The sequence below is a fragment of the Chiloscyllium plagiosum genome, unplaced genomic scaffold (genome assembly GCF_037043375.1).
Source record: "Chiloscyllium plagiosum isolate Xiang-an unplaced genomic scaffold, Cpla_swu_hap1 HiC_scaffold_18, whole genome shotgun sequence".
NCBI lineage: Eukaryota > Metazoa > Chordata > Chondrichthyes > Orectolobiformes > Hemiscylliidae > Chiloscyllium > Chiloscyllium plagiosum.
This window is the reverse complement of record NW_028270156.1, coordinates 56,743,474-56,764,337: the sequence shown is the minus strand read 5'-3', so window position 1 is coordinate 56,764,337 and position 20,864 is coordinate 56,743,474. Positions and strand designations below refer to the sequence as shown.

Below are 20,864 nucleotides of genomic sequence, written 5' to 3'. Positions count from 1 at the left end.
GATTTCTCCAGCTTCCTCATTTCCCCCCCCCACCTTATCTCAGTCCCAACCCTCGGACTCAGCACCGCCTTCTTGACCTGCAATCTTCTTCCCGACCTCTCCGTCCCCACCCCCTCTCCGGCCTATCACCCTCACCTTAACCTCCTTCCACCTATTGCATTCCCAACGCCCCTCCCCCAAGTCCCTCCTCCCTACCTTTTATCTTAGCCTGCTTGGCACACCCTCCTCATTCCTGAAGAAGGGCTTATGCCCGAAACGTCGATTCTCCTGCTCCTTGGATGCTGCCTTACCTGTTGCGCTTTTCCAGCAACACATTTTTTCAGCTACATCAATAAACCAGGTGTAGTTTTTAGCTAAGACATAGAACGCTGATGGAAGAGTTGGAGCAATTTTTTTTCCCCCCCACTGAGAATGGTGAAAATCGGGAATTTGCTGCCTGAAAGAATGATTGTGCCAGAAACACCCATGATGTTTAACCAGTGTTTAGATATTCATTTTACGTTGCCATGGCCTCCAGGGATATGGGCCAAGAGCGTAAAATAGGATTAATGCAGTCAGATCTTTGTTGATCTGTGTGGGCGTGATTGGCCGAATGGCGGCCTTCTGTGTTGTAAACATTTCTGAAGGCATTCAGAAGAAGAAATCAGTTTGACTATGAACAATAACAATGTGCTGGGATGCGTTCAGACCAAATGAGTGTATAGCAATGATAATTACCTTTTTCTCTGCCTTTTCAAACACACCAAGTACATGAAGCACCGATTTTAAATATAATTTATGGGTTTAAAGGGAACTAATTGCATCCTTTCCCAACTGGTTCCCAGTGTAATATGACAAAACATAACTTAGCTCAAAGTCTAATCCTAAAACTCCCTCTAGATTTGAGATTATACGTGAGATTATCCATTTTGGTTATCTTCCCACTATATACATTAAATGAACCTTCCTTAACCTATCTTGACAGCTATCTCACTGAAATGTTAGCTTTGATAATGAAAGTCCATTCTCTCGAGACAAGAGGAATGAGAAGTGTGAGTGGAATTTGATCAGCCAAGCCTTTCGAATGAAATGATAGAAAGGAATGCAGTCAACCCATAAAGAGTTTGTGAGAAATGCTTGAGCTGGAATGTCTACCTTTTAACATGCTAGTAATTATATCAGTAATAAAGTAGTCTGCCAGCAGGAAGCAGCACTGATTCACTACTAAACCAAACTAAATAGAAAGGACGCATTGCTTGCTTTAACGATATAGGTACAAATTAAATTCAAAATACAGAATGTGTTGAGATATTATCTGATTTGGTTTCCTTATTGTTTCCAATAGAAGTTTTTGATTCAGTTCTTAAAGGCACCATTAAAGGAGCTGTTCATTTAAAAGTTGGTCTTGAACTGAAAATTAGTTGAAACAATTGAAGTTTAAACCATACTTTAGTAATTAAACAGTCTGGCCTATTTCAGAGAATCTAACTAAATTGAATATGAATTTCAAAACACAACACAAAAGTCACATCAGTTTGTATTTTGATTCCACCCATAATATGATGGAGGTTACAAGGAATAGGATTTAATTCGGCAGTTAATTCATCTTAGTCTTCAGAGAGAGTCCCAATCTTAATGTATGTTTTATCAATGCAGTATTAACCGCTATCCTTCACTAAAATCCTCAATTTGTGTTGTTTCCCAGCACCGTTGTTCCTTAACCTGAGCAAACTACCATTATTGAAGAACTGACACTTTTCTTTTTTGATCTTTCAGTTTCTGGACATGGTGAGGCAGAAATGGTGAGTACCTCAATCGTGCAACTAAAGAGAAAGGGTTGGTCCTCAGACCATAGATGCCCCTAATTTGCAATTTAAACTTTTAAAGATATTGAATATTGCTGCATTTTCCATTATGTACTTAGTGTCATGCATCTGCGCTCTGGCCACTGCCAGTATTGTGGAGAGGTGTTTGAATGAAATTGATGCAGATGTGATCAGCCTTCTGATAAGTGCCTGGCTACAGGCCTTCTTGCTCTTTAGTAGCACTGTTGAAATGTTGAGGCTTTAATTTAGGCTCTGAGTGTCATTAACAATTCACTCTTAATGACATTATTCCATAGTGGGTGTGACACATTGAAATTGTCACATTGCGTTTCACTACTTGAATATTTCTTTGTGGGAAATATAACTTCAGCTCTAGAAATTTCAAATGCATTGTGGACTTTGTTTTTGTATGAATGGAAATGAGTACATCATTGATAAGATCCTTACTTGATAAAGGTGATCAATTCTTGTACATCTGTCTTTGTATCTTTTGGATTAATCCTGTCATAGATCCTACCAGCAAGGCTTTTTAAATCTGTTTATGTTTTGAAGTGATTTGGAGCTTGTCTGGTTTCTGTCAAACAAATTTGTGATTAGCACTTATTTTATATAAGAAACTTTACATTTCCCTTTATTTCTGCTCACAAATCCACTGAGATGGTGATATAATTGTAGCTGGTAGTTATTTTTGTGTAATTTTAGTTAATGGGTTGGGATCAATTGAGCACTCACTAAACCTCCAGACTCAACTGCAGTCGCAGTGTCTGGTCCAAATGAAGCCTTGTCAGCTTCAAAGTTTATTAGAATTTAAAGTAATTTTATTATTTTGAAAGGCAGCTGGAAAATTCAGCCTTGCAGCATGAACTACATGTGAATATATGAATTGGCTGCAGGAGTAGGCAATTCTTCTTGAGCCCACTCGAGCATTCAATAAAATTGGAAGAGTACAGAAAAGATTTACAAGAATGTTACCAAGATTGGGGGGGAGGGTTAAGTTGTAGGGAGAGGTTGATAAGCTGGGACATTTTTCACTGGAGTGAAGGAGGTTAAGGGGTATAGAGGATTTTAAAATCCTGAAGGGCATATATTAGGTGAATAGCAAAGATGTTTTCCTTAGGGTTGGGGACTTCAAAACAAGGGAGTATAATTTTAACCTGAGAGGAGAGCAATTTAAAAGGGACCTGAGGGGCAACTTTTTCAGAGGGTGGTCCATGTGTGGAATGAACTGCCAGAGGAAGTGGTAGATACAATTTAAATATTTAAAAGACATTTGGATAGGTACATTAATAGGAAAGGTTTAGAGGGATATTGGCCAAACGCAGGCAAATAGACTAATTTTAGTTTGGGAAACTTGGTCAGCATAGATGATTTGGACTGTTTCCATGCTGTATGATTCCATTGTTCTCAATTCACACCTCTGCCTTTTTGTAAAACATAATTCAAGGACTCTGGCATTTAAGTGGCCAGCAACCTTATGTCACGCGTCTGTCCAAGCCCGAATGGCTTGCTGCATATTGACAGAGATTGCTTCAGGTTCTGAGAATGCACTGTAGTCTTGCAGTCAGAGATGAGATGAATATATTGCAATTGGCATGCATGTCTAGATGAGAAATCATTGTATATTTTGCAGTCAGACATTGAAGATCAATTTTTTCAAAAAGAAAACGTTGCAGCACATGTGTGAAAACTTGCCTGGGAGAGTTTTATTTTTATGTTGTGAAGTGATTTTTTTATATGAAACATGAGTCATTACACAGATTTGTATTCTACTAGCAATTGGGTACGTTGAACTGATCAGATTGGCTGCAAACTATATTTTATCTTATTTCCTAGGATGAAGAGTTTAATTTAGCCACAGATTTTGAAATTGGGCACTTTTTTCGTGAGCGGATAGTCCCTCGAGCAGTCTTGTATTTCACTGGAGAAGCCATAGACGATGATGAGGATGTGAGTACACTGCTTTTGCTTTGACCACTTACCACTAAGAACTGGTCACAAGTTAGCAATGTGACTCTAGAAAGAGTTGAGTGCTAGGGATTCCATTGAACATGAAACTGTGGCTGAACAGTGTGTCTCTAACTACTTCCTTGAAGCATTCAATGGTCAAGCCTTGCACATCATGTAAGTGATAAATACGTGTTGAGTTGAGGATCTCGACATAATTAAATTTTGGTCTGCACAATCGAAGGCACCAAATAAAATCCCGAGGTTGTGTTCACCATGTTTCAGAGTATTGTAGGCAAATTGTGTGCCAAGTGAGGTAGGCAAGAATACTTAAATTTTACAGTGCAGTAGCCTCAGGCCTTGTTGTTATCTAGAAAGTAAGTTTAAGGTGCGCCGCTGAGTAGGCAAAAGGAGGAATTAGAGGGAGGAGATCTTTATATTGCTGAGGCTAAACGCCAGCTCGCGGACACCTCCTCCTCCTGCCCCCTTGACCATAACCCCACCTCCCACCACCCAAACCATCATCTCCAAGACCATCCATAACCTCAGGGGATCTCCCATCCACTGCCTCCAACCTCATAGTCCCACAATCCCATACCGTCCGTTTCTACCTCCTGCCCAAAATCCACAAACCTGACTGCCCCGGCCGACCCATTGTCTCAGCCTGCTCCTGCCCCACCAAACTCATTTCTGCATACCTTGACACGGTCCTGTCCCCCTTAGTCCAAGAACTCCCCACCTACGTTCGGGACACCACCCACGCCCTCCACCTCGATGATTTTCGCTTCCCCGGCCCCCAACGCCTTATCTTCACCATGGACATCCAGTCCCTATACACCTCCATTCCCCCATCACGAAGGCCTCCACACCCTCCGCTTCTTCTTTTCCTGTCGAACCAACCAGTACCCTTCCATTGACACACTCCTTCGACTGACTGAACTGGTCCTCTCCCTGAACAACTTCTCCTTCCAATCCTCCCACTTCCTCCAAACCAAAGGAGTAGCCATAGCCACCCGCATGGGCCCTAGCTATGTCTGCCTCTTCGTCGGATATGTGGAACAGTCCATCTTCCGCAGCTACACTGGCACCACCCTCCACCTTTTCCTCTGCTACATCGATGACTCCTCGTGCCCCCATGAGGAGGTTGAACAGTTCATCCACTTTACTAACACCTTCCACCCCGAACTCAAATTTACCTGGACCGTCTCAGACTCCTCTCTCCCCTTCCTAGACCTCTCCATCTCTATCTCGGATGACCGACTCAACACGGACGTATACTATAAACCGACTGACTCCCACAGCTACCTAGATTACACCTCTTCCCACCCTGTCCCCTGTAAAAACACCATGCCATATTCCCAATTCCTTCGCCTTCGCCGCATCTGCTCCCAGGAGGACCAATTCCAATACCGAACAACCCAGATGGCCTCCTTCTTCAAAGACCGCAATTTCCCCTCAGACGTGGTTGACGATGCTATCCACCACATCTCCTCCACTTCCCGCTCCTCCGCCCTTGAATCCTGCCCCTCCAATCGCCACCAGGACAAAACCCCACTAGTCCTCACCTACCACCCCACCAACCTCCAGATATATCAGATCATCCTTCGTCATTTCCGCCACCTCCAAACGGACCCCACCACCAAGGATATATTTCCCACCCCACCCCTATCAGCATTCCGGAAAGACCACTCCCTCCGCAACTCCCTTGTCAGATCCACACCCCCCCACCAACCCAACCTCCACTCCCGGCACCTTCCCCTGCAACCGCAAAAAATGCAACACTTGCGCCCACACCTCCCCCCTCACTTCCCTTCAAGGCCCAAGGGATCCTTCAATATTCATCAGAAATTCACCTGCACCTCCACACACATCATTTACTGCATCTGCTGCACCCAATGTGGCCTCCTCTACTTTGGGGAGACAGGCCGCCTACTTGCGGAACGTTTCAGAGAACACTTCTGGGACACCCGCACCAACCACCCCGTGGCTGAACACTTTAATTCTTCCTCCCACTCTGCCATGGACATGCAGGTCCTTGGCCTCCTTCATCGCCAGACCATGGCAACACAACGCCTGGAGAAAAAGCAACTCATCTTCCGCCTAGGAACCCTCCAACCTCAAGGGATGAATACAGATTTCTCCAGCTTCCTCATTTCCCCTCCCCCCACCTTTTCTCAGTCCCAACCCTCAGACTCCACACCGCCTTCTTGACCTGCAATCTTCTTCCCGACCTCTCCGCCCCCACCCCCTCTCTGGCCTATCACCCTCACCTTAACCCCCTTCCACTTGTTGCATTCCCAATGTCCCTCCCCCAAGTCCCTCCTCCCTACCTTTTATCTTAATCTGCTTGGCACACCCTCCTCATTTCTGAAGAAGGGCTTATGCCCGAAACGTCGATTCTCCTTCTCCTTTGATGCTGCCTGACCTGCTGCGCTTTTCCAGCAATACATTTTTAAGCTCTGATCCCCAGCATCTGCAGTCCTCACTTTCTCCCGGAGGAGAATTAGACTGACCAGAGCGTCTTCGTTGAGGACTTTCAAATTCTGCGTGAGGAGTAAAAAGGAATATGGTAATAGTATCGTGAGGGTATCATGAGTATTCTGTACAGCCAAGACCACGAGCCTAATGGCTATATCCTCAATTTAGCACCAAGATTTAGAACATCTACTGGGGCACTTAGAGTGGGAGCATGCAGTATGAGATCAACCAACTTGACCCATTTAGGTACCAACAATTGTATAATGGCTTTCAGATCCTGTATTTCATTGAATACCATGTTTTGTCATATTTAGACTTAATATTTGACAAAAACAGCATTACAGAGAAGCCAAGCTTGAAGATAGCTCTTGAGCTTGCCTTCCCCCTCTATTGAATCAAGCTCTTGGATATGGGCATTAATGATGGTAACAGTGACAGATGCACGATCTGGAAAAGTGGAGATCAAGAAGGAGACCTGAAATGTGTATTTTTGTTTTAAGCTTTAAGATCAACCAGCAGCCAAAAGGGAAGATCAGTTATGGAAGGAAAGAATCTGAACAGAAAAGTCTTGCAAAGATGCCAACGAAACCAACTCTAAATCTAAATAAAAGCCATTTACAGTCACTAGTAGAAGCAACAAGTTTTTTTATCTTTAACATTGAGCAGTAAAAGCACACCAGTAGCCAAGGGAATAAATCCAGCCTGATCACTCATGGAAAGAGACCACTTAACAGATATTCACAGTGGTATCAGTTCCTCAAATCAAAAGCAAAAGGAAGTAGTTTTGGATTGAAACTACAAAACTATGCTGAGAAGTAGAATTAGGACTTCTGGCAGTGATGTGGCAGTTTCTAAGTATTTGTTTGACAAGGCAGGTTAGGAAAATCTTCAGGAACAGACTGAGGATTAACTGGAAATATTTCTGTAGTACTTCAAAGTTGTTACAAGTTTCTGCTGTTTTAAATGTTGTTTCCAACGTAAAGTTTGGTTTTCATTTAGACAATGAAGATATTCTTTTTCCAGATGGCTGAAAGATTTCTAGAAGATCTGAGAGCAAAAGCTTTCAAATTGGCTTAAATCCAGGAGTCTTTTATTGGAATTTGAAATTTCAGTGCTTTAACGTGAAATTAGTTAAGTCTTTGTTTCGGTGAGAGGTGAAATTTTATTTCAGCAACTGAAGTTTTATCTATTGTAATTGTTAAAAATTAATACTTTTAGATTCCCTACAATGTGGAAACAGGCCGTTCACCCCAACAAGTCCACACCGACCGTCCAAAGAGTAACCCACCCAGCCCCATTTCCCTCTGACTCATGCACCTAACGCAATGGGCAATTTAGCATGGCCAATTCACCTGACCTGCACATCTTTGGACTGTGGGAAGAAACCGGAGAGCACCTGGAGGAAACCCACGCAGACACTGGGAGAATGTGCAAACTCCACGCAGACAGTCGCCCAAGGCTGGAATCAAACCTGGGTCCCTGGCGCTGTCAGGCTGCAGTGCTAACCACTGAGCCACCTTGCCGCCCTGTAGATATTGTAGATTTTGTTGTAGATTTTTCTTAAAAACCTGATAACATGGTGTTGAATTCACTACAAAAATAGCTCGGTTGCAGAAAAAAAACAAGAGGTGAGTTATGTCTAACCATCTTTGATAGATTCAAAAAATATTTGAATCTCATGGGTTAAAGCTGATTTGAAAGCTTCTGTGTCAGATCTTCTAGAAATCCTTCAGCCATCTGGAAAAAGAATATCTTCATATGTCTAAATGAAAACCAAACTTTATGTAGAAACAGCATTTAGAACAGCAGGAACTTATAAGTACTTTGAAGTTTCAGTACTACAAAAGAAATATTTCCAACAGTTTTAATCAAATAAGAATACAACAAAATGTTCCTGTAAAAGGTCATCAAAATCCTAACATTGATCATCCAAATCTAGAAAATGACAACTTTGTGGTGGTCATTTAAATCGGCCGTTCTGAGTCGTGAGCATAATCATTGTAGATGTTATTTAGAAGTGTTTATTGGAAAGATGCATCAAGGTCTGACCCCAGAACAGCTTGGAAATTTGTAGAATAATTCTCTTACTTTGAAATGTTTTTACTGTTCACTTGCCATTGACTATCTCAGCACTTATATTGCATATTCTTATCATTAAATAGTCTCTGCAGATGTCCTTTTCATGTTCTTGTTTTTCCCGCCAATCATCTTGTCACCCTGAGTCTGTTAGTTCATGCTGTAAAGGTTGTTCAGCTTTGCAACTTGGATTCTTGGCTAGGTTTATATTCCATCATGCCTGAAATAATTGCTGCACCTCTCTTCTTTTAAAGAAAGCACTCCTAGCTATATTTGTGCATTCTAATGTGAAAAATGTGAATTTTAAAAATGAATTCTTATCAGTTGTATCACTTCAGTCCCTCTTGTTGACCTTGGCTAGAGCGCTCTGAGCTAGGAGGTTACCCACTTAGATATTTTCTACCTGAAGGATATCGAAAGATCATCTGGGCTTTGTGGGTGCCACATCCCTAACCTTTAACCTTGAATCTCTTATGCCTCCCCTGCAGCTAATCATAGAATAGAGCCTGGGTTTCCTAATGCTGACAGTTAAGTCCCTTTTATGTGCAACAACCCCACTTGTCTATTTTCTTGGCCACAGTGTTGGTCAGCCTCTCAGTCATCCATCCATCCCCCCACTTCCATCCATAGGATTTGATGAGCAAATATAAAATGATTATCTGTGAAACAATTATTGATTTCATGTGAAATGATCCATATCTAAAGATGGATTTGTGCATTAAGTTCCATAACTCGTGTCACTAAATGGTGATCTAATATCCTCAGTGCCTTTATTAATGGATTCTGATTCCTCTGTCCAGGTTGTAGCAGTCAAGGAGATTTGCCAATGTTCTTGTGGCATCTCAGCAGATTCTGTGGCAAAGGTGGTATCTCCTGGTCAAACATGATTACGTAGGTCACCTTTATCCCTAATGAGTTTCTGTTAAGTTGCTCGGGTCCTTGTGCCCAATCTGTACCCAGGTTGGATAGTTATGTCTCCGATTTCATCTAACTAAAAGATCCTTGGAAGTTGCACAGTACTTCATAAACATGTTAGCTTAGAGCTTCATTAATGTATTAGTTTATAACTGGTATCAGTCATATCCTTGGTATAGTTGGCCTCAGTCTTAGTTGTATTAAACCTGCAACTTTCCTTAGGGTCATTGTGTACCCTGTCAGTTATCATAACTTCCATTCTAGCTTCCCAAAACAGTCTCTTTCTGGGACTACATATGGTATTATGTTATGATATGCAACATAATCAGAACCTTAAATCAATGTGATATCTTCAAGTTGAACGGTATAGGATTGGGTTTCTGATGGTGTTACAGGTATAGTAGCATCAATCTCATGAAGGTCTAGAGAAGGCAGCACAGCAATGGAAAACTGCATCAGTCAGTAACCACGTGTTATGTTAAAGCATCTTGGATTAGTACAGCCTAACCTGTTGTTAATATCAATTAAGGGAAAGTGACGACTGGAGATGCTGGAAATCAGATGAAAAGTGTGGTGCTGAAAAAGTACAGCAGGTCTGGCAGCATCAGAGGAGCGGGAGAATCTATGTTCGGGCATGAGCCTGAGGATGAAGGGCTTATGCCCGAAACGTCGATTCTCCTGCTCCTCTGATACTGCCTGACCTGCTGTGCTTTTCCAGCTCTACACTTTCACTAATATCCACACCCAATTCTTGACTGAGTTGTGTCCAAATTCTGGTTCCCTTTATGAGTGGAGGTAAGTTAGTCCATCCTGGTGAAATCTTAACCATTTCTACTTGTATCACTCAGAGCCTTTAGCTCTTGTCTCTTTTCTTTCCTTTTTGGGTGGTTGCATGAACTATCCAGGATGCAAGTAGATACTGTAACTGATGTACAGAGTGGACACTTCTCATGCTGTTGTGGTTATTTTGATTGCTACCTGCTGGCTGCTATTAATTTGTTAGTTTCCCTGAAACAAAACGATTAGACCTGTTTCTGGCCCACCTGTTGGCAGAAATAGATCAAGAATTGTTTAAGTGGTATTGTCCACAAGTGCAGCATTTCTAGAAAAATAAGTATGAATCTCTGCAATTTAAGTTTTTTCCTTTAACAGCCTATCTGAATAGGATATACCTGCACCAAACCTCTGAGCTGACAGGCAGTGCTGTTTCCAAACAGTAATTAATAAGTTCATAAAGGGACTCTCCTATCTGTAAGATTAAGGATGAGAACTTCCTTGGTGGTGACACTGGAGTAATTCAATTTCTTATTCCTCTACTTTCACGAGATCATTACTACTTGTTTAATCACTTCCGGCAATATCTTTCGTCTCGTTCTAGTGGAATATCTTTAACTCCACTTTTAATCTCATAGCTTTACAAATCTAACTATTTACTATTTCTATCTATTGACCCTTTAAAATAGTTTACAGTTCATTAGATTATTAATATAACATCTTTAAAATCACAATTTCACATTATTGATTTTGCTTGTCCGCTTAGCAGACCTTTTTTGCTTCTCAAAATTGCCCTAACTTTAAATAAACATTATTGGACTGACAGGTTCTCTGCAATATGTAATTTAATTTTTCTTCAAAGAAAATGTTTTTTCATATTCACTGAAACCATCAAAACTATATCTTTATTGTTTTCAGCAAATGTCATTAATGCAAATAAACTTTATTTAGGTCATGGATTCCAATTCCTTAAATGTTGGTTCATCATCTTCACATTGCCAGGAATCTTGTTATATCTGCAAGCAAAAGCAGTGAAAGATTCATCCCGCCTTTAGTAGAATGGATTAATCCAGTGGCACAAAATCTTGACTTGCTAGCAGGAAGAGTTCCTTTTGTTATGCTTTGCCACTTTTGAGGAAGCATTCAATTTACAATTCATGTTCTTGTCATTTTACAATTTTTAAAAAATTCCTGAAGAATAAGGGGTAAGACTCTCTCCAAGGTCCAATGAACAGTACCATTTTCCCTTTTGAGAGTTGTATTAGGAACGATATCTTTAAATTTTGCAAGTTTTTTTTTCCCAAGATCAAACAAAAATCAGGATTAATCATCTGTCCAAATATCTTAAAGTACACAATCAAAACATTAAGAAAAATTATTCTAAATATATGGGAATTCTGAATCCAGATTTTAATAAAACTTCACATTTATCAAAATCCTGAATCGTGATCATAATTCTAACCAGTAACCATATACCAAGTTACACTCCTAGAAAAACCTCCTTTACTCATTAACGCTCACATGTTACATTACTTTTACATCTTTCTTCAAGCTGAGATGTAACAAAGTTAACACCCAAGAGCCTTAATTTGTTTAGCCAAAACATGAAGCCTTTAAACTTCCACATATTTAAATACCATCTCTGCAACAGTAACTTGATTCAATAACATGTTTGCATTAAAAACATTTGTTTAGAAACCAATAACAGTTCCTTAGAACCACAAGGGAGGAAAACAAAGTGTTTGTGTAAGTTTTCATTGATACGTCAGTTTTTCTTTTGTGTCAGATCTTATTGGACCCCCATGCCAGGGAATATTCCTAGAAATTCCATTCACTGACACATGCATTTTCTCATGAATTATTCTTGGGTCAATATTACTACAATTTTGCGCAGAGATTTTTCACACTCTAAATATCCAATTGCTTTAATGAATCTCTACTGGAAGACATACCGAAAACCAGAGCAAAACCATTACAATCTATTCCTATATAACACGATAGTTCCATTCCCGTGCAATCCCGCATTATAAACAAAAGCATAATAGCAGCACCATTAAATCAATGGGACTAGAATAGAGTTATAGCCATTGCAGATGAGGGAAGTTCACATTCTACAAATAATGGTCTAAATTCTACAATCTCATTATAGCCAATTTGAGTTGAAGAAACCGTGTTATAGCAGAACTGACTGTATATGCACACAATATGATGTATGTATTTTGCTTTGCAGAGTAGATTGCTCTGTTACAGGGAGTAGATTAAAGAAATTCACAGGAAGTAGAAATTATCTCCAGTTCTCTTTTATGCCTCAACTTTAATTGCAGCTTGCTAGGAATGAGTCATAGAGTCCTATGACACCAAGACAATCCTGTTGGATCAAATTGGTCCATGCTGACCAAGATGTCATCCACACTAACCCCATTTCCCTGCACTTAGCCATATCCTTCTAAGCCTTTCTTATTTATCCAAATGTTAAATGTTAACATAGTCGCCTCAGTTACTTCGTCTGGCATTCCTTTTGCACACAACCCTGTGTGTAAAAGAAAAAAGTTGCCCCTCAGGTTCCCTTTTTATTCTTTCCCCTCTAACCTTCAGCTGATGCCCTCTAGTCCTCAATTTCCTAATCCTGGAGAAAAGACTGAGCACATTCACCCTATCCATTACTCTCATGATTTTAGACACTTCTATAAGATTTCTACCCCCCCACCCCCAGTCTCCTACACTCTAAAGAAAAAATGTGCTAGATTATCTAACTTCTCCCTGTAACTCGGACCTTTGAGTTCAGGCTGCATCCTTGTAAATTTCTTTTGTGCTCTTTCCAATTTAATAATAGCCTTCCTATGGCAAGATGACTAAAACTGAACACCATACTCCTCAACTGCAACATAACTTCCCAACTTCTTTACCCAGTGCCTTTACTGATGAAGGCAGTGTGTCAAAAAGCCACCTCCACTGCCCTGTCTACCTGTAACTCCACCTTCAGAGATCTGTGCACCTGAAGTGCAAGGTCCCTCTTGTTCCACTACATCCTTTAAGGGCCTACCATTCGTCATGAAACTCCTACCTTGATTTGACATCCCGAAACGAAACACCTCAGAGTTATCTACATCAACCATCATTTCCCATTTCTCATTCCACTTGCCCAGCTGATCAAGATCTTGTGACAATTGTTCTTTGTGACCAAATACAAGCACTGAGAAGCTCGCTACCTTATCTCAGCTGTTGCCTGTACCTACTGCTTGTTCAACTTCATTTTAATTCCAGAATTCTCGTCTCTTTGTGCTATCTTAAATTCTGACTCCCAGTAAATCTTGTCCCAATTCTCAGCTCAGTGAAGTGAAGAGAAATAGTTAGTTACTTGTTATACTCAAGGCATTCCTTCTTGGAAACTTGAGTCATGATCTCAGTGTTTTCTTCTGCTGTGTTCTAAACTATCTACCCTGCAATGGCCAATGCATTTATCATATGATTGTTCTTTCTCTAGGAAATGGTCTTCGCCATTTAACTCCATGCATGTGAAACAGTCCTTCCTGTTTTACCCTTCCAGCTGTATAAAATTCTGTTTTACCTCATAAGTAAGGAAACACTATTTCCTCTTACTTTACCCATCTGATTCTTTTTGTGAACGTGTCCCTCCCATTTTAATCCTCCAGTCAATTTTCTTCAGTTTGCCTTGAACAGTTGAACAGTCTTGTTTACTTTCTAACCGAAGAGGCTATTACGATGCCACACCATCTTCAACTATTGCACCCAAAGATGCTTTCTTTGGTTCAGATCTTCTCATCAGCTGCCCATCTCAAGCTGATCACCTTAACTGCTGGGCAGTAAAACGGTCATTGACCCTTCCTTTGTCAATGTTTGATCTGGTGTCACTAACCAATGTTATGAAAACCTTCCTTGGTGCCAATTTGTGGTGGATTTAAACAGCTACTTTGAGTTTGGGCACAATTATGATATGCACTTCTAAATACAGTCTTTTGAGAACGCGTCTTGGTAAAAGACCATTTTAGTATCTCAAGTCAGCCTGACAATTTGATTTTCATGTATTACTGAATTGTTTTTACAGTTTATTTATCATTAACTATCTTAGCATTTTACATGTTTTTAAACAGGGTCTGCCCAAATCCCTTTCTTGTTTTCATTGTGTCCTCTGTAGCCCCTTATCATCTGAGACATGATTCAAGCTGTGAAAGTTTTCAGTTTCGTAACTTGTACTTTAGCGAGATTTCCACATTAATTGGCAAGATGGGATATGAAACCAACTGTATTGGCTGCATTTTCCTTCGTGTTTAAAGAAGGTACTCATAGCTACATTGTCTGTCTAATCAAAGGTGAAAAGTTTGCAATCAATTATAAATCTTAATTGTCACTTCAACTTTAAATGCCGACCAAAAGTCAGCTAATGTAACACCATTCACCACATCAGATCTTTCTATCAGAGCGATTTCAATTGCTAGATCAGCAAAGTGGAAAATGTAAAGATTGCAATTCTGAAGATTTTGAACAGCTTCGGCATTGGATGCAGAACAGGTTAGCACAGGTAGTATGGGGAGAGCATCACATCATTATGTGGACAACAGATAGATGAGAAACAAATTACATTTGTCAATGACCAAAACAGTTTATGGTCAATGTTTCACTTCAAGAACAAATATGACATCATTAAGCTTCAATAATAGATCCAACTCTCAGATCCAACTATAGAAACTGAAAATAAAGAGTTCATTTGTGACAGTCTTTAGTTTATTAGTTGTTAATTAACTTGAATCAAAAGAGCTTCTGACTGTTGAAGGGTAATCCAAGTAGCATGGATCCAATCAAGAAAATTGTTCAAGAAGTATTTTACTGTAAAGTTCCATTTTGTTGCAGAGCATTGTATGGAATGTTGACTACTTGATGCACAATAGAACAGTCAGAGGAAGCGAGACCTCTCATTTGAAAAATATACCATATTTCATAACATTGTAATATGATGTTATAACATTAATGCAAAAGCCCTACGCATTCTCGTGCAGGAGGATCTTGTCGCAGGTGTTGTTCCAAAGCCCCACACCAAAGACAAATTGTTTAGCCAAACACCAATGCTATATTCATTGAAGGGAAAAAAATCACTTCTTGAAGATGTGCTGCAGTCTGATGAATTGAGCAAACACAAAACCAAATTGTTTCCAAGCCAGCATGTCTATACATGGTTTGAAACAAATCAACACTGAAATAGAAAACTTGCCTAATAGGAGAATTTTCTATGAATAATTAGCATCACTTTTCTCTAATTCACCCAATCCAATTGCTAGTGAAGAAGAAACCACCTACGTTGCCCATCAGTTTCAGCACTTACATCAGTGCAAGACACTTCAGCAATCACCTGTTGTAATGGATGTCAGGAGAGGAAAAAAGAGGGAGCTGACCAATGTTACCTCTAATGTTTCTATACTTTGTCATAGACTTTCCTGACCCACATACTAAGACAAATGAATTGAAGACTTGGTAAGGAATAGGAGATATATATGGAAAAAATATGCAGTAATTATAATAATCCAGGTGATGCATTTAAAATATTTATATAATGTAGTTCTTATGATGGGGTGGAGAAGAAATGGGGGCAGGTGTTGGTGTGAGCTTTGGGACCCTGGAGTAATCTTATGATGTCATAGAGCTGCTCCTCACTGAGCAGAGATAAGAAAGAAGGTAGTGATATCTACAGATACGAAGTTGGAGTAGACCAACTAGCAATTGGTCTAGCATTGGCATTATTGGAATAGTCTTTTAATAAATTAAGTATATTTAGAGCCTGATATGTTTCCTAATTCTATATATTGTAATATTTGGTCTTAGTATGTAATAAACACTTATAAGAAGTTAAATTCTGAAGGCTGTTCTTAACCGTACCTTCTCTTTGACCATTATATCTTGAACCCAAGCTCTTAGATATGGGCATTAAACTCAATGTCATAGATGGGACACAGAAAAAAGATCTGCTTTGACAGTTTGACAAATTGAAGACCAGAACCTAGAGGGTTATAATGTCCTGGATTATTACCTGCCTATTGGCAGAGGGCACACAGGTTAGCAGAGTTAATATGAAGCTCAAACGACATGTGGGGCAAATGGGTTCAAGTTCATGGAGCGCTACCATCAGTATTGGAGAAAGTGGGGGTTGTACTTTTAAGATGGCCATTACAAAGATGCGTCTATGTAACAAGGGTTAGGTTCTGAATACTGAGGGGGCTAAATGAAGGGGTTGTACTGTTGTCAAAGATGTCATCAATGCAATAGTTAAAACTTACTTTGATCTAGGAAATTAGGATGTAGAATTAATTTAGGTGGAGATGAGAGATATTATCCTTAAGAGAAAGAAGTCTCTTGTGGACGTGGTCTATAAATCCCTTAATGGGTAGCAACATATAGAATGAAATATATGAAAAGAAACTTTGTTTGTAATAAATGGAAAGTAATAATCATGGGTGATTTTTAAACTGCAAGCATCAAACTAAGTATACTAACCTGGATGAGTTCATCAAATAATTTTGAGAGCACTTCTTGGAGCAGTGCAGTCTGCATGAGTAAAAAGATGGAAAACTGGGGGCAAAATTTAAAAGGAACTACAAAGAAAGTAATCCCTAATTTACAGTTTGAAGGTAATCCCTGGATTGTAAATTGAGACAATAGCAAATTCATGTCTTTTTTTTTTTAAAAGAAGCTTTTGCTTACAATGCTCAGATTCACTTGAGTGAAATTAATTTTATTTCTTAGGGTACTGACAACAGTACGGAGGAAGTAGGAGGTGGTCTGTTGGGTGTACTTCACTTGAACTACTTTGAGACCAGTATCCTGACAAGTTGAAGAACTAAAGTTGTAGTTTGAGGCTTTAAATGCAATAGTTGAGGTGAGGGATTGCAGAGAGAGGGGAAAGTTCAGTGAATGTAAATTTAGAAAATCTAGAGTCCAAGGCAATAGTGCAAGTTAACAAACCTCTGTGACAGGAAATACAGGCCATAAAAATAGATGAGTCCACCAGCAAATAAAATCAGGCTTTAAAAAAAAGGTGAAAGGACATATTATCTGAAGACATGCAGTAACCATAACAAAATAGCTGAGCCAATTGCATAAGTAGAAAAAAAATTGATATGATCATCACAGAAACATGATTGCAAGGTGACTAAGACGGGGAACTGGATATTTTGGGAAATTTGACATTTCTGAAGGTGGGAAGAAAAAAGGAAGTAAAGTCACATTGCTGATGGAGATGGGATGGCACAAAACAGCATAGATTTGGAAGATCAAGCTGTGGAATTAGGTTGGATGGAACTAATAAACAGCAAATGAAGTAAACCACGAATGACAGTAGTCCACATGCTGCCTAACTAACTACTATGTAGGTTATCACAGCTCGAAATTATAAATCATTGAGGCTTGTGAGAAAGGTACTGCTAATTGCTTTGTTCAGTGACATTTTATGATACTTATTACTTTGCAGCATAACACTTAATTTATTTTTCCATTGAAAAAATTTTTTATAGTAACATCTACACAACTTTTGATTTCAAGATGTAAGTATTTTCCGCAGCAGGAAATACAATGACCTAAAATAATAAAATAAGATCCAAAACAAAGCTACACTAAAGTTAAGAATAACTCTGCAATGTATTATGTGGATCTTATACCTCTGATCCAAATCCTACCCAAACCACCCATGTACTTTTTGATTATATAAAAGGTATCTAGTATTATTTAAATGTTATATTTGCCTGCAGCTATATGTTCCTTTATAAGGAAACTTTGGGTGGGTATGTACCTGCCATACATCCCTAAACATTGTAATTTGTCTTTCTGACCGAGTAAAGTTTTGACATTGTACTCCCAACGTATTGGTTTCGTTTCTCAAATTGTAGTCTCATCACTACCTGTTGAGAAAGATACTTTATTTATATTTGAATAAGTTTCAAGTTTGAAACAAATTTGGAAATAAATTTCAAAAAAAAACTTATCAAATGGAAAAATTATTTCTGCTGAAATTCCTAATGAAGAACCTTTCCTACAGAGGAAAATGCATGTCCCTTGTGCTTTAATCTCTCTTTTGTTGGAAGTTACACAGTTTGAAAAGCATAAGCCTAAGCATAACCTTGTTTGCAATATTAGAATTATATTAGGTTCATGAGAAATATGCAAATCTTTTCTCTTCCAGTATGAGGTGGAGGAAGGTGAAGAAGGTGAAGAGGAGGTAAGAAAGTATACAGTAATAGATTTTATTTTTGGCATATTATAGCTGGCACTCACTCTAGGAGTTTCCTTTTCTCTTCAGAAAAATGTGGGATTATTTACTTTGCCCTCAAAAACGAGCATCTAATGAAATTGTCTGACTTTTTTTTCTTTCCAAATATCAGGTTATTAACAAACAAGATCAGTTTTCAGTCTGAAGTGTACCTTTATGATTAATCCTGATCATCTTCCTGAAGAAATAGTCTCAGGCCAAAGGGTTAACCATTTCACACAGATGAAATATTTCTTCATGCAGAATATTGTGAATATTTGAAATTAGCTCCCCTGGAGAGCTGTGATTATTTTGTTGATCATACCAAAAGGTTTTTGGCTACTAATCGAACCAAGATACGTGGGGCTAAGGTGGGAAAGTGAAACTGATGCCGAAGTTTGTATTAACTGGCAGTGTAGGCTGAAGACTAAATGGCACTTCCTTCTCATATTTATCCTGTTTTTTAAGAAATGTAGCACTATCCTGGACAGCTTGACTGAATTAGCATCTTTCCTCCAGGCTGTACTCTCTTTTCTTTGATTTGGAGCAAATCGTATTGAGGTAATTGCTCTAGGTAAAGTAACAGCTGGGCATGTGGCTGTGCAGCAGGGAATGGAGCAGTAATGCTAGGTTTGCATATATTCCAGTTGTGCATCTGCATTGTAAGGAATGGAGCAACAGAGCTGAGCATGTGGTTGCACTTGGAAATGCAATGATGTTGTTCGTGTGCAGCTGCATTGTAGGGGCTGGAAGGATAGTACATGTGCTTGTGGGAGTGGAAAGTTAGCACAGGCAAAGTCGTCATTATTATAACTGCCTGAATTTCATTTGTTCAAAGGTGTTGAGTTGGCTTTTCATAAGATGAGAGCACAGAAGTCCACTGAGTTGGTTAATGGATTAGCCTTACTTTCCTGCTCTTTCTTTCCCTCTAACCTTGCAAATTCTTTTCTTTTGAAATGTGTCCCATGCTGTTGGAAGCTACTATTGTTGGAAATGCTGACTCTATGGTTTTAGTCAGTATGTTTGGTAACAAGATGTTTTAATCATGCCAAGTTTTTAATCCCGTAATGACTAATTGGATTCTTTTAGAGCAAATTGCAAAGTTCGAAATAAGAATAATGCAAAGAAAATGCTTATCTGTTGGGGTTGGTGGGGGGGAGGGAAGAGGTGGAATTGAGTTATTTGAAATTTGGTGGAATGGTGGTATAATTGTTTTTGATAGAGAGGGGGAAGCAAACTAGCTTTTGTGAAAGCCTGGTGATTGGAGCACTCCACTCAAGCAAGCACTCATAGACACGATGTGTTTTAGGGAAATTCCGTAGTGCGACTCATTCTTATTGAAGGATGATATGCCTTTAAGATTTTTGTTTCCTCTGAGATTATTCAGTTAGTCTAAAAGAGCAAATCCTTTGCTTGATGTGATGGTTTAGAAAGTTTTAATATCTATCTTTGATACCATGGTAACTGGTAAATTGATGAAACTCTTATCATTCACTATTACTGAGTTGTAATAGAGAAAAGCAGTTTACTGTGGAAATGAACTCCTTTGTAATCAAATATTTCAATCTGTTCCCTTAGTTTTATTCCCCCAGGAGGCAGAAACTTTGTGGATTCCCTGTCTAATTAATTTTATTATTTGTTTTCATTGATATTATCAATTTAGCTGATAATATTGATGAATAGCCGACAGAGTCGGAATGCTTAAAGTTCAGTTGTAAACTTGTGATAGATTAGTTAGTCACAACAGCATGTTCTTGACAGTTGGTCTTCATTCTTTTGTGTAAGATAGGGGAAATTAGTGATAGTTTCTGTTTCTCATTATGGTTCCTGGATGAATACATTTGTGATACAAGATTGAGCTCTACTATACTCTCCATCAAATAGACAAAGTGGTGGACAACAAAGGAAAATTTTTTTTTTTTAAAAAAAGCATGTTGAACAAAAATTTATAAATAAAATAATTCCATGCAGATTTAAATCACCTTTTAAGTATTATGGCACAGTCTTTAGGAGGAAATAGAGAATGAGACAATTTGATCAGAGCATGTGAAGATATAATAATTCATTTGTCATTTTGAAGACTCTCTTCACTTATAGATCGTTCTTTCATTGCTACTTTTTTTAAGAAAGTCAACTTGAGAAGTAATGGTGATGAATTTGTTCGACCATTAGGTTTCTGATCAGTTCACCTGAAAAGTAGTGTAATTGAGAACTGAAATACTGCTGGTGGGAAGGTGTATTTGCAATGTGATAAGTTTATATGTGAGCTATTCATTTAAATATAGGTGCCAGATTTATATTAGGAAATGTTGACTGGATGTGTATTTAACTGCAAGTCTGTTAATATGGGTAGTAGATATAGTTTTGTTTTATAAAACAGAGTAAAACACCTATTGACTGGTTAGCTTCAATTGAGGGGCATTAATGAAATTTCTAATCTTGCTGTGGATGATCAGTCCACTGATCTGTATAGTTCAAAGGTACGATCTTGGAGGAATTAGAGCCCTATCTCTTCACTCCACACCCACAACTACTCTTGGTACCAAAGCGCCCTACACTTGAATTTTCCTCATTTTCAGACCTCTGAGTTAGAGCTGAAATTGGATCTATAGTGTGATATG

General features: G+C 39.1%; 1 protein-coding gene across 7 annotated transcripts in view; it reads left to right on the top strand.

The window, feature by feature from the left end:
• Positions 1-20,864, top strand: part of LOC122557913 (nucleosome assembly protein 1-like 4) — a 123,175-nt gene that overhangs the window by 82,719 nt on the left and 19,592 nt on the right. For 4 of the 7 annotated variants that reach the window (XM_087996685.1, XM_087996691.1, XM_087996686.1 and 1 more), the window contains exons 11-13: positions 1,756-1,781; positions 3,639-3,752; positions 18,178-18,213. In XM_087996685.1, coding sequence (XP_087852811.1) covers positions 1,756-1,781; positions 3,639-3,752; positions 18,178-18,213 — 176 coding nt within the window. The remainder of the gene's footprint in view (positions 1-1,755; positions 1,782-3,638; positions 3,753-18,177; positions 18,214-20,864) is intronic. The other 3 variants (XM_087996688.1, XM_087996689.1, XM_087996690.1) reach the window with 1 other exon arrangement.